Genomic DNA, 12749 nt, shown 5'->3' with positions numbered 1-12749 from the left:
CCTTTCTCAAGGGCATCCAGTTGTACTTTTTAGCCCTGCATAATAAGAACATGGGAGTAATGGGATGAGTAGTCAGTATTCTAGAACCATCTACATATAAAGTAACAACTGGATAAAGATTTGCTCAAAAAATGTTCTCAACAGGTTATTTTGTTTTCTTTTTATTGAACAATAGATGGCTTTTTTTTTTCTTATATCTATCCTGATTACAGTTTTTCCTACCTCTATTCTTTCCAGTGCCTCCTACCTCCAACCCTCCTCCCCGAATCTGGTTCATTTCCTTTCTGTCTCTCAGTAAGAAAAGAAACAGGCTGGAGATGGCTCAGCTGTTAAGAGCACTGGCTGTTCTTCTAGAGGTCCTGAGATCAATTCCCAGCAACCACATAGTGGCTCATAACCGTCTGTAATAAGATCCAATCTGGTGTATTCTCGTATACATAAAAGAAATAAATCCTTTAAAAAAACAAGATTCTGGGGTTGGGGATTTCGCTCAGTGGTAGAGCGTTTGCCTAGCAAGCGCAAGGCCCTGGGTTCTATCCCTAGCTCCGAAAAAAAGAAAAAAAAAACAAAAAAACAAGCTTCTAAGGAAAATAATAAAAATATAACAACATAAAATATAAGATGAAACAAAAACTATCACATCAGGGTTGAACAAGACCAAAAAAACAGAAAGAAAAGAGCACAAACAAGAATCAGTGTTGGCCTTGAACTGGCAATGTAGCTGAGGATGACCTAGAATTCCTGATTTTTCTACCTCCATTTAGAATGGTTTTCTTAGATGCATATTTTCATATGTGCTGAAAAGACTTAAGTTGTAATTTTTTATGGGAACATTTTAAGGATAAGTTTTATAGTGATTTTAACTGCATATAAATTGAAGTGTAATCTAAACTGATAAATTGAGTTATGATAAAATTTTTGAGTGGAATATTATAGCTCTTTATAATTTTAAAGCTTGCCCTTCTATTCTAAGCTATGCTATTTTGTACATTTTTAACATTGTGGGGGTTATAACAAAGGCTTAAAAAGTTTTTAAGAGATTTTGATCAAGTAACAGTTATTTATTTTGTTGACTGATAAAGTTTGCTCTTGGCCAGTATAACAGATAACAAGAAGATCATTACTATTTTGACTTTTTAGCTGTGTAATCATTAGCCTTGCTTTGGAAATATGTGAATGGTACTTATGTAATTTCATGGCAGGAATAAAACTAGAGTGCCACTGGGAAATGATAGCCATTTTGAGAGTGGACATGACGCCTTTTTAACTTCATTTGCTGTGCCAAGTATTTTGATAAGTCAGGAAATGGGGTAAAGTAAGTGTGTTGTTTAAGCATCTTCTGAACCTAAGACTGGATAAGGTGTTATGAGCTTTTACATTAAGATTTCATGAAACCTTTCATTGTTTTTATTTAGTGTGTAATTTTTGTAACTAGCTTCAAAATTTTTATTTGTGTTTTGAGACAGCATACTACTAAGTAGTACTGACTGACCTAGAACTCACTATAGAGACCATGCTGGTCACAAACTCAAAAGAAATCTACCTGTCTCTTCCTCTTAAGTGCTGGGGTTATTATAGATCTTTGTCACCACACCCAGCAGGTTTAAACAAAATAAATTTGTGTTTAGAAAATCTAACTGAGTGTTATGTTTATTTTTATGTATAGGTCCTGGTATTTTGGAAGCCACAAGAAAAAAGATTAAGAGATTTGGTCTCTTGTGGACATGGCTCAGATTTCCAACAACAGTGAATTTAAACAGTGTTCATCTTCACATCCAGAACCAATAAGAACCAAAGATGTGGACAAAGCAGAAGCATTACAGATGGAAGCAGAAGCCTTAGCAAAATTGCAGAAGGATAGACACATGACTGACAGTCCAAGAGGCTTTGAGCTGTCTAACAGCACTAGACAAAGAACACAGGGTTTTAACAAACAGGATTATGATCTCATGGTGTTTCCTGAGTCGGATTCCCAAAAAAGAGCATTAGATATTGACGTAGAAAAGCTTACCCAAGCTGAACTTGAAAAGATATTGCTGGATGACAATTTTGAAACTAGAAAAACTCCTGCATCGCCAGTTACTCCTGTTCTGAGCCCTTCATTTTCAGCACAGCTATATCTTAGACCTGCTGTTCAAAGAAGCCAGTGGCCCCCTGGATTATGCGGGCCTTCCACATACACTTTACCTTCTATTTATCCTTCAGCATACAGTAAACAGGCCACATTCCAGAATGGCTTCAGTCCAAGGATGCCTACTTTTCCATCTACAGAGTCTATATATTTAAGACTTCCAGGACAGTCTCCATATTTTTCATATCCTTTGACACCTGCCACACCATTTCATCCACAAGGAAGTTTACCAGTCTATCGGCCACTAGTCAGTCCTGACATGGCAAAACTATTTGACAAAATAGCAAGTACCTCAGAATTTTTAAAAAATGGGAAAGCAAGGACTGATTTGGAGATAGCAAACTCGAAAGCTTCAGTCTGCAATCTACAAATATCTCCAAAGTCTGAAGACATCAATAAATTTGATTGGTTGGACTTGGATCCTCTGAGTAAGCCTAAGATAGACTGTGTGGAAGTGTTAGAACATGAAGAAGAGAAGAAGAATCCAGTTTTGCTAGCAGAGGATCCTTGGGATGCTGTTCTTCTTGAAGAGAGATCACCAACAAGTCGTCACCTAGAAAGGAAGGTGAATGGAAAATCCCTTTCTGGGGCGACTGTAACAAGAAGCCAGTCTTTAATCGTTCGGACAACTCAAGTTACAAAAGCCCAGAGCCAGGTATCTCAGGTATAACCTCTCCTTGCTAACTTCTTAAATTCAGTAGCAAAACAGAGTGCATATTTGTGTGAATTGTTTTTTTGTGGGGGGAAATGGTCTTTTTAATCTTGCTTTTCTTTGCTTTCAAGACTGCTTTGGTTTTTTTTCTTGTGTAACAAAAGATTAAATATGATTAGGCCAACTGAAAATTTGCTTAGTTTTTTGTAAGAGTATAAAAACCTAGTTAGGCTGGTCTGGTTAGCACTGACCTCTAATCCCAGAATTTAGAATTCAGAGGCAGGTGGATCACTACGAGTTTGAGGCCAACCTGTTTGACTTAGTGTCTATGTAGCCAGGGCTACCTTGAGAAACTTTATCTCAAAACACAAAAATGAACATGCAAGACCAGCCTGGTTGAAGATTTGTCATCACTGAAGTGAGTTGAAGATATTCATGGTCTCTATTCTATGTGAACCTTTCTTTTTCTTATTTTCAGAGTGAACAAGGAATTCATTACACAAATTCTAATACATTTTCTTTTGTTATTAAGTTATGGAAGACACAAAGAAAAACATAACTTCAGAGAAACAGGAAAAGGGCCATTAACTGCTTCTCCTTAAATACCTGTATTGATAAAAGAAAGAATGAAATAGTAATGTAAAGGCTATAATTAGTTTATGTGGTTTTTTAATTCTGTGAGTTTTTTTTTAATTAGGAATTTTTTAAAGATTATTTTTATTTTACGTGTGTGGGTGTTTTGCCTCCTATGTCTGTGCCCCACATATGTGCAATACATGTGGAGGTCAAAAGAGGGCATCAGTTGTGAGTCACCATGTGGGTGCTGGGAATTGAACCTGGTCATTACCAGTGCTCTTTAGCGCCTTTGAGACAAGACTCAAACTACCCTGAAACTTTGAACAGCCATCCCAGTAGAGCCTGCCAAGGTGCTAGGATTACAGGTTTAAAACATTGTTAGTTGGGCTGGAGAGATGGCTCAGTGGTTAAGAGCACCCGACTGCTCTTCCAGAGGTCCTGAGTTCAATTCCCGGCAACCACATGGTGGCTCACAACCATCTGTAAAGAGATCTGATGCCCTCTTCTGGTGTATCTGAAAACAGCTACAGTGTACTTATATATAATAAATGAATAAATCTAAAAAATAAAAAAAAAAGAAAAAGAAAGCATCACAAAAAAAAAAAACATTGTTAGTTAAGGGGTAACTACAAATATTATATTTTGGCTCAGAAGAGAGTTGGGCACAGTTTAGAATTTTCTTTTTCAAATATTTTGCTTTTATATCCGTAGTTGTTGGAAATGTTTAGGATTAAAAAAGAAAAACGTTAACCCCACCTTTAGGAAGTTCACACCTTTAATCTGAACATTTAGGAAGTAGAGTCTGGCAGATATCTTGAGTTTGAGGCTACCCTGGTTTGTTAGCAGTTTCCAGGTCTACTAGGGCAACATAGTGTCTGCCTCAAAAGGAGAGAGGCTTGGGGGGCAGTATACCTGAGTGGGTATGGTAATTTTGTGTATAGTTTGTTGGTTTGTTGGATTTAGATTAGAGTTTCTCTCACTATGTAGCCCAGGCTGGCCTTGAATTCATGCTCTTCCTTCCCTCACTCTCCAAAGGACTGTATGTTTCAGACTGTTCAACTGTATATACTGTTTACATTCCTACTAGTAATGTGTGAAAGTTCAGGTTTTTCTGTGTTCTTTCTAGCACTTACTATTTTCCATTTTAAGTTGATGTTGATTGTTCTTTCATGGCTTATATTTTTCTGTGGTACTGTGATCAATCCCAGAACCTTATGGAAGCTTAGCAAGCTTACTACCACTGAACTATACTTTAGCCCCCCATTTTATGTTTTTACTGGCCATCTCTGCTTTTGGGGGAGAGGTACACATAATCATTTTGTTGTCCTGTTTGTTCATTTGTATGAGACGCTACTCTCTAAACTCACTATGCATCTCATGCTGTCCTCAAACTGTTAGCAATCCTCCTGCTTCAGCTTCCCAAGCACTAGCATTATAAATGAGTCACCATGTTAGACTGAAAAATGTCTATTTAAGATCTTTGTCTACTTTTTTTTTTAAAGATTTATTTACTTTACTTATATGAGTACACTGTAGCTATCTTTAGATGAACCAGAAGAGGCATCAGATCCCATTACAGATGGTTGTGAGCCACTATGTGGTTGTTGCTGGGAATTGAACTCAGGACCTCTGGAAAAGCAATCAGTGCTCTTAACCTCTGAGCCATCTCTCCAGCCCCTTGTCTACTTTTTAAAAGCTGAATTATTTATAAAAAATGAATCATAAAGATTCAAAGTAGAAACTGCCCAAATGTTAAACTAAAGAATGGGTTAACAAATAGAGTATATCCACGCAATGGTATACTTCTCTCTTAGAAAAAAATGAATGAAATCCTGATACTTGATACATAATGCTGAGTGTAGGATTGCAGATTTAGCTTAGTGGTAAAGTGCTTAGGCAAGGCTCTCTGGGTTTGTTGCCCACCAGCAGGAAAAACAAACAAAACTACACATACTGATAGAAAGAAACTAGATTTAAAAATCCTGGTGCCACATGTGTGTAATCTCTGAATTTAGAAGGCTGAGTCAGAATGATTGCCACAAGTTCTGATGCTAGTCTGAATTACATAGTGAATGCTAGACTAACCAGGGGTAAGACCTTGTTTTAGAACTAACAACAACAACAACAACAACAACAACAACAACAACAAAAATTCCACTGTATGTGTATTGTATAATTCCAGTTATATGAATCATTCTGAAGAGGCAAATGAGAGACTGGAGAAATGGCTCAATAGTTAAGAACACTGGCTGCTTTTCCAGAGGACCTGGATTCAGTTCCCAGCACTCATATGGTGACATACAATGGTCTGTAATTCCAGTCCCAGGGGATCTGATGCCTTCTTCTGGCTTATAGAGGCACCAGACATGTACATGATGTACAACATACACACAGACAAAGCATTCATATGCATTAAATGAATAAATAATTTTAAAGGGGACAAACATGTAGAAAAAGGATGCAAAAATAGTGTCTGCATAGACTAAATTGCTGTATGTGGAATGGCGTAACAGTACAGGCTCTTAGAAGTAATGTGAAACCATTCTGAAATTGTTGATTGAACAAAAATTTGAATGTCATAAAAGCTACAGAATTATAGTTTTTCTTAAGAAATTGAACATTTTATTTTATATATGAGTACACTGTAGCTGTCTTCAGACACCACCATCAGATCTCATTACAGATGGTTGTGAGCTACCATGCAGTTACTGAGAATTAAACTCAGGACCTCTGGAAGAGCAGTCAGTGCTCTTAACCACTGAGCCATCTCTCCAGCCCAGAATTAAACAGTTTTAAATGGTTACAATTGTGACTTTTATGTTCTGTGAATTATACCTAAAATTTTTAAGTGAGGAGAGGGGAAGAAAGGAAGTTAGTCATCCCCAGATCTTTCACCTTGTACTGTATGGCACTGAAGAGTTTATGCTCTTTTTAATGGCAGTCTCATTTTTGTAGGTTAAACATGATCGAAAGTAATTCTGTGTATGGTGCCTACTAGTCAGGGCTTGAGATGTCAGCTGTTTGTAGTTGTTTGATAAAGGCAGCTACCTGGAGCCCACTCACTTTGGAGCAGTAGGAAGTTGTAATCTTACTATCAAAGAAAAAGTGAGCTTTTGATCCTATAGAGAACTTAAATGTTTTATCATTTATGGTGAAAACACTGAAATTCTTTCTCTTGGCTTTTGGAAACACTATGACATTACAAGCTGTATGTACTTACCCTGCTTTTGTGAAATTACTCCTAGTTTAATTCCCATTGATCATCCTTCCTTTCCCCCTTGTTAAGATGAAATAACCAAGGCCTGACGTGGTAGCACTCACCTTGAAGGCAGAAGCAGATGGATCTTTTGAGTTCTAGTTTAACCTGGTTGACGTTTTGAGTTGAGTTCTAGAATAGCCATGACTACAGTGAGACCCTGTCTAAAAAAATAGTTTAATAAAATAAAAACATATAGTAAATCTTAAACAAGTTGAGGTTCCTGGTAGGCATGTTCTATACTGTTCAGGACTAGGATTTGGAATGTAAGAACTTACATAGTTTTATTTTGGATGAATGTGTTGAGAATGAACTCTTGTTTGTTTGCTTGCTTGTTTTTTTTAATAAAGCTACCAAGAGTTACATTCACAAGGGCAGAATATTGTATCCCTATATTTGTAAAAGGTGAAAAAAATTGTGCTATAAAGAAGTTAAGGAATTATGTTAATATATTGGTATAATTCTGATATTATAGTTGTTAGTTTTTGTAAGGTAGGTAGGTGAGTAGATAGGTAATACATAGATAGGTACATAGATGAATTGGTAAAAGGACCAGCATGTAGGAGTGTTTACCACCAAGTCTGATGACCTGATGCGAAGGACCTACATGGTGGAGAGAGTTTAGATTTCTTCAAATTACTCTTTGGTCTCCACATACACATTGGCTGTAATGTGTGAATACACACTAAATTTTAGATGATTTATAAATTAAATTAATGTAATTTTAAAGCCAAATGAGGTGTTGTGATTAGGGAGAGATATGGATGAAACAAGACTGGCCACAGATAATAGCTAAAAACACAGGCATTTTTCATTATTTTTCTTTTGTGTGTATTTCAGATTTTCCATAGTAACATTGTATTTATCCAGGGGAAGGAAAGGGAATTACTTGTTAGAAGCAAAGATCTGGTATCAGGATGTTTTGGAAGTAAAAAGCTCCTTGTTACAGAAGATGTGCAAACATGCTAGAAAGCCAGCTCCTTAGATCTGCTTGTATGTCGTCATGCCCTGCACAAAGTTTAGGCCACTCAATTCTGCTTTGGGGTTAGGGTAAGGGAATGTGGAATTTGAAGGGATAGTTTTTCAAAACTTCTAAATTCTCCTAATGATACCTAACTCCCTTGAACTCTCTTGGTGGAGGACTTGAAAATTTTCTTACACCTTAGGAATCTATGAAGCTAGGGCTATGGGAAGACATAGCAAACTAGAGCACATTGGGAATAGTTTCTGTAAGACCACTAAACCCATGATTAGATTGCAAAGAGTAGTCACTTTCCAGCCTTGCCTTTGTTGAGGAAAAGAGTATGATATTTACAAATGTCTGCCTGTGTGAATCTTTTTCGGCTTGTTTTAAATATCAGTACCTTCCTGATATTTTCCTGTATGGTTCCCTTCAGAAAGCATCCTGAAGAAATAATAATAAGTAGTTTCCTGAATATAAGATTTGCTGTTGTCTGAGCCATCTGATCTAATGGTTGTCGCAAACTTCAGGGATTAACTACTAGAGCTGCTCTGCATAAGCAGGGTTTGTTTCTTTGCCCTGTTGGTGACAAGGATTGATCATAAGGTCTCACACCTGCTAGACAAGTGTTCTACCTCTGAACTGCCTCCCTATCCCTTTTGTATCCCTAACTCTTGTAAAAAATTCACTCTGGCTCAGGCTTCAGACTTGTAGCTATCCTCTTTCCTCAGCTTCCCACATGTTGAGATTACTAGTGTGAACCATCATACTTAGGGCAGTATCGTGTTTTAAATTAGTTAAATTGAGGAAGGATTAAAGAATAAGGAAACAAGTTAAGGAGAACTATAGGTCAAAGCCAAATAGGTAAAAGTAGCATAATTAGCCAGCTGATGAGTTAGAACTGACCTTGGCTAGCGCTGAGCACAGAGCTTGACTAGTAGCATACCATCAGGACTGAAGTAGCTTAACGTACCTGCCAGGCCTTAGAGTAACTGAATATGGCTGAGGAGGCATAATGCGGTTTATCATCCTATTGTATTTAACTATTAGAGCACATTCTCAGAGGTGTACCATAAACCTGTGCTATAAAAAGAAAAGTCTTTTTTTTTTTTTTCTTCTTTTTTCCGGAGCTGGGGACCGAACCCAGGGCTACCACTGAGCTAAATCCCCAACCCCAAAAAGAAAAGTCTTTAAGATCTATGAGTTAAGGCATCTAAGAACTGTTGACAAAATTACATTTTTTTCCCAGAAGAGAATATTAATTATATGTAAGTCACTATTTTGATCTGAAGGGTTTTTATTTGTTTGTCTGTCTGGTTGGTTGGTTTGGTCTTTTTGAGATAGTCTTGCTAGGTAATTCTGGATGACCTTGCTATATAGGCTAGGCTGAGCTGGGACTTTATCTTCCTCTCTGCTTTCCCAAGACTGGGATTAACAGACTTGCACTGCTATGCCTGGTCTTGATCACATTTCTTCATTTATTAAATAGTCATACTAGGTAATGTATGAGATCCCTTTATTTAAATAACATATAACATTATATAATTATATAATATAAAATTTGGAAAGTTGCCATTTAAAAGAGGACACTAACTTTTTTGTAGGGTTTTGGTTTTTGTTGTTGTTAGTGTGATAGTTGTGGCTTGTGCTAGGGATTGAAGACAGTGCCTTGTGCAAGCTACTGAGTTGCAAAACCTCAGGAGGTTTTGTATTTTGAATGTGTAATTTCAAATTAATGCATAGAATAAGATCACTGGAAAGGTATGGTGTTCTTGTAGAGCGATAAAATAGTAGTATACCAAATTTTCAATCCTATTAAATATTTTAAGTTTTCCTTTGTGTATGTTAGGATAAAATAGTTTGTGCTAGATTTGTATCAAGACAAGTGTTTACTGCTGAAAGTTATATTTTATAGAAAAATCCCAAAATCAAGCAACTTCTACTTTTTTCCCCCTGTAAATCGAAAGTTCAGTGTAGTAACTTAGTTTTACAGCTCAGTATCCCAAAAAGTAGAACAAGTCAGATGGGGAAAAAAATTCAAGTAGGAAAGTTCAACATCTAATTATCTACAAGGAATCTATAGCTATTTCATAATAATGACACTTAGGTTACAAACATAGTTATTAGGAACAGTCAATCTAAGTTTGATGTACAAAAACATTTTTATATTAAAGTTTCAAGCCTAGTTCCTTAAAGTTTTAAATTTAAATTTACTATTTGTGCATATGTGTGCATGAGTTTCTATTGGGAGTCCATTCTCCTTCTATATGAATCCCATGCATCTAACTCAGGTGGTTGGCTTGGCAGTGAGCACCATCACCTTCTCAGTTATCTTACCTATCCCATACTACTTTTTTTTGAGATAGGGCCTTGATATGTAGCTCAGGCTAGCCTCAATCTTCTTCTTTTCTTTTTTTTTTAAGATTTATTTATTTTAAATATGTGAGTACACTGTCAGTGTCTTCAGACACACCAGAAGAGGGCATTGGATTCCATTATAGATGGTTGTGAGCCACTGTGTGGTTGCTAGGAATTGAACTCAGGACCTCTGGAAAACCGGTCAGTGCTCTTAACCGCTGATCCATTTCTCCAGCCCCCAATCTTTTTCCAGGTGTCAAGATCTTATACAGTTTGTGAAATCTCATGATGATTTTACTTATACAACATGAATTTAATTCCCAGAACCTGTGTAGAGATAGAAGGAGAGAACTGACCCCATAGTGTTGTACCTGACCTCCACACTTGCACAGTGATATTCATGTGCACACACATGCCCATCCACACACTGACATCATACACATGCACTATAATAAGAAAAGAAAGTTTGGTTTATGTAGCCCAAAAGATAAAGAGAATATCAATAATGGTCTGATTTTGGAAGTCATTGGAATGGGACTTTCATGTGCTCACATACCAATCAGTCTCTCCCTACTTATCAGTATTTCCCTGAAGCTTATGCTTTCTGTTGGGAAACAGCATTGCAAATAACTATTCTCTATAACTACTGTGTGTACTTATGTGTTCATTTCCTGTTAAAATTTCTGTGTGTTTAAAAGCCCCACTCTAAAGGATATTTTTCTTCTCACTCAGCAGGCTTACTTCCTGTTTCCTTTTAGTGTCTTTTGTTTGGTTAATAATAATCTAAATACTTAAATACAGTTTTTGTTGTGTGACTAAAACCAGCTTTAAAAGATGTTTTAAGCTTAAATCAGATGTGGTGGTCAATAACTATTTTAGCTAGTTTAAACAGATTTCAGAGATTTTAGTGGTGAGATTAGATGACATTCATAAAAGTGGTTTTGAAAATTGGGTATGATAGCACACATTTAAAATATTTGAGGCTAGAGAGACGGCGCCAAGGTTAAGAGGTTATTGTCTTTCAGAGGACCTGGTTTGGTTCCCAGCATCTATGTGGCAACTGACAACTATCTGTAACTCATGTGTTCGAATGGTTGGCCATAGGGAGTGGCACTATTAGGAGGTATGGTCTTATTGGAAGTGTGTTGCTATTGAGGTGGGCTTTGAGGTCTTATATGCTCAAGCTATACCCAGTGTGGCACATAGTCTCCTGCTACTTGTGGATCAAGATGTAATCTCTCAGCTCCTTCTCCAACACTGTTTACCTGTTTACTGCCATGTTTCCCATCATTATGACAATAGACTAAACCTCTGGAACTGTAAGCTAGCCGTAGTTAAATATTTTCCTTTATAAGAGCTACTGTTGTCATGGTCTCTCTTCAAAGCAATAGAACTTTTAGCTAATAGAACTTTTACTTTTTAGGGCATTTGATTCCCTCTTCTGGCCTCCTCAGGTACCAAGCACTAAGTATGCAAATAAAAAATATATATACTTAAAAATGATAATAGTTAAAATAAATTCAAATCCTAGCACTTGGAACACTAAGCAAAGAAGATCAAGACAATGTCTGAGACCAGCCTAGGCTATATAGTGAGTGTAAGGTTAGCCTGTACTGTAGTATAGCAACATCCTATTTTAAAAACAGCAATGTGCTTTTATAAATGTGGACACTTGATGTTTCTAAAAGTTTATTAACAACCTAACTTTATATATTATTGGCAGAATGTCCAACATCAATTTCATTATTTTTTTTTATTTATCGAGGCAAGGTCTCTTGTACCCTTGAACTCATTGTGTAGCTAAGGCTGGCCTTTAACTCCTGACTTCCTCCCTCTACCTCCCAAATGCTGGAATTATAGGCATATATCATTATGCCAGTTTCAACCATTTTTTACCTCTCCTCCCCCCTTTTTCTCATTAATTTTACAGAAGATTCAAAATACTCTTATTGTAAAGGGAGCAATGCATTTGTTTAGTTCTGAAGAGTAATATATTTAGAATACATTTCCTACAAATTTTTTTTAAGTATTTATTTAATGTATATGAGTACACTGTAGCTGTCTTCAGACACACCAGAAGAGGGCATCAGATCTCATTACAGATGGTTGTGAGCCACCATGTGGTTGCTGGGAATTGAACTCAGGACCTCTGGAAGAGCAGTGAGTACTCTTAACTGCTGAGCCATCTCTACAGCCCGATTTTTTTTTTTTTTTTTTTTACAAAATTGTTTTTATCTCATTTAATTTCTGAGTAATGTATAAGGAACTTTAAAACTTGTATTGGCATGAAGCTTTCCCATGCAATATTTTTTTCCAATACGAGGTTTCACTCTGTAGCCAATACTGGGTGGTTTCCTTATTATATACCCTGGGCTGACTTGTACAGTCCTCCTCCTATAGTCTCATTAGTCTTACTTCCCAGCACTAAGATTACAGGTATAGGCCACTAGGTCTAGCTTCCCATTTAATATTCTTTTGTTGTTTTGAGGCAGGGTCTCTCTGTGTAATTCTGTCTGGCCAAGAACTTTTTGTATAGACTATGATTGCCTTGAACTCACAGAGCTCTACTTTCTTCTGTCTCTGTAAAGTGCTAGGAGTGCTGAGATTAAAGGTGTGTGCCACTGGGCCCAACCCATGCAGTGTTTTTGGTTTTTTGTTTTTTTGTTTAGATCAGAATATACTGAAAAATATTTGTTCTAAATATAATCCCATCTAGGGCCAAGTACTCCGTAGTCTCTTACTCTCTGCACATTGTCCAGTTGTAAGTCTCTGTGTTACCATCTAATGCAAGAAGCTTCTCTGTGGAAGGCTAATC

At 36.8% G+C, this 12749-nt stretch overlaps 1 protein-coding gene across 5 annotated transcripts in view; it reads left to right on the top strand.

The window, feature by feature from the left end:
• The window catches only part of Pik3c2a (phosphatidylinositol-4-phosphate 3-kinase, catalytic subunit type 2 alpha), a 105539-nt gene that overhangs the window by 20857 nt on the left and 71933 nt on the right, over positions 1 to 12749 (top strand). For 3 of the 5 annotated variants that reach the window (NM_001108500.1, XM_063267503.1, XM_039082801.2), the window contains exon 3: positions 1667 to 2795. In NM_001108500.1, coding sequence (NP_001101970.1) covers positions 1725 to 2795 — 1071 coding nt within the window. In that variant the 5' untranslated portion in view covers positions 1667 to 1724. Of the gene's footprint in view, positions 1 to 1666; positions 2796 to 12749 lie in introns of those variants that run through there. The other 2 variants (XM_063267507.1, XM_063267510.1) reach the window with 2 other exon arrangements.

The sequence above is a fragment of the Rattus norvegicus genome, chromosome 1 (assembly GCF_036323735.1).
Source record: "Rattus norvegicus strain BN/NHsdMcwi chromosome 1, GRCr8, whole genome shotgun sequence".
NCBI classification, from domain to species: Eukaryota; Metazoa; Chordata; class Mammalia; order Rodentia; family Muridae; genus Rattus; species Rattus norvegicus.
The sequence above is the reverse complement of the archived record's forward strand: the minus strand, read 5'-3'. Positions and strand labels throughout refer to the sequence as shown.